This window comes from Mastomys coucha, unplaced genomic scaffold (assembly GCF_008632895.1).
Source record: "Mastomys coucha isolate ucsf_1 unplaced genomic scaffold, UCSF_Mcou_1 pScaffold3, whole genome shotgun sequence".
NCBI lineage: Eukaryota > Metazoa > Chordata > Mammalia > Rodentia > Muridae > Mastomys > Mastomys coucha.
Window position 1 is genome coordinate 26,440,466 of NW_022196909.1, and position 1,166 is coordinate 26,441,631.

General features: G+C 37.6%; 1 protein-coding gene across 4 annotated transcripts in view; it reads right to left on the reverse strand.

Annotated features, from left to right (window-relative positions):
• The window catches only part of Atg5 (autophagy related 5), a 103,480-nt gene that overhangs the window by 75,755 nt on the left and 26,559 nt on the right, over nucleotides 1–1,166 (reverse strand). For 3 of the 4 annotated variants that reach the window (XM_031348590.1, XM_031348591.1, XM_031348592.1), the window contains exon 3: nucleotides 630–708. The exons of the other annotated variant lie outside the window; for it this stretch is intronic. In XM_031348590.1, the coding sequence (XP_031204450.1) occupies nucleotides 630–708 (79 nt within the window). The remainder of the gene's footprint in view (nucleotides 1–629; nucleotides 709–1,166) is intronic. 4 annotated transcript variants of the gene reach the window in all.

The following is a 1,166-nucleotide window of genomic DNA, read 5'->3' on the forward strand; positions in this document are numbered from 1 at the left end:
TGACCAGTACTTTTCAATTAGTAAGACAAATTACACAGCAATAAATTTACCTGGTCTCAAAACTACAAAGAATTGTGTCTAAAACAGAGGCTCAGAAAACCTTTAGACTTCTACCAAGTAGAACTTCTCAACTGTATCAGTTATTCAAATCTCTACTCTCATGCCCATATCAACATCTGGGAATCTGATAGTTTGTAAATATAACTGTATTATATGTATATTATATATACATATATATACAAGTATGTACATGTTATAAGTCTAAGCCATAGATTACTCAGATCTAAACAAAAACATTTATACATTAAATGGTTTTCTCAAAAGCTTAGAAGAAACTGGAGACTATTTTAGGGCAGAAAGAGCAGCCATAGGAAGTTAGAAGTGCAAGACTACCCTAAAGCATGCAATTAGTGAGGAGACACATGCCTGCAATCCCAGCACAAAGGTTTGGCTCAGCAGGAGAATCACTTTTTGTCTTAGGCTGACCTAAACCACATAGGAAGTTTCTGGCCAGCATGGGCTACAGCTTAAGAACAAACAAAAAGGAGAAATAAATAATTTCTTTGAAAAAATTCTACTCTATTAAGAACCACAAATAAAACAAACAGGAATGGCTATTTAAACTATACCTTAAAATGTACTGTGATGTTCCAAGGAAGAGATGAATTTGATGCAAGAGGATCAAATAGTAAACCAATTGGATAATGCCTGAAAATGAAAGGTATATCTTAAAGAGAGAAAAAATACATAAACTTGTAACTAAGACCCCCAAACCAATTTCCAGCACATCTTACAATGCACTGTCACAGGCTTTACTGGCTGGTCACAGAAAAGTAACCGTGCAGTGACATGACTGCTAAATACACACGTTCCATCCAGCTGCCTGGGGTTTTTCTTCTACTAAACTTTCCAAGAACAGTTTCAATTTCCTCAAGGGAATCTTAAATTATCATCCCAGTACTTATAAGAGGGACCTAGTCTTTGTAACTGTATTTAAACACAGGAATACCTTGTTGACGTGAGGAAGACAACTCACTATGCAGCTCTGGTTGGCTGCAGCTCTGGTTGGCTGCAGCTCTGGTTGGCTGCAGCTCTGATTGGCTGCTACTATCTTAGCCACACTGGCCTCAAACACACAGCAACAGTCCTTCTACCTCTACCTCCTA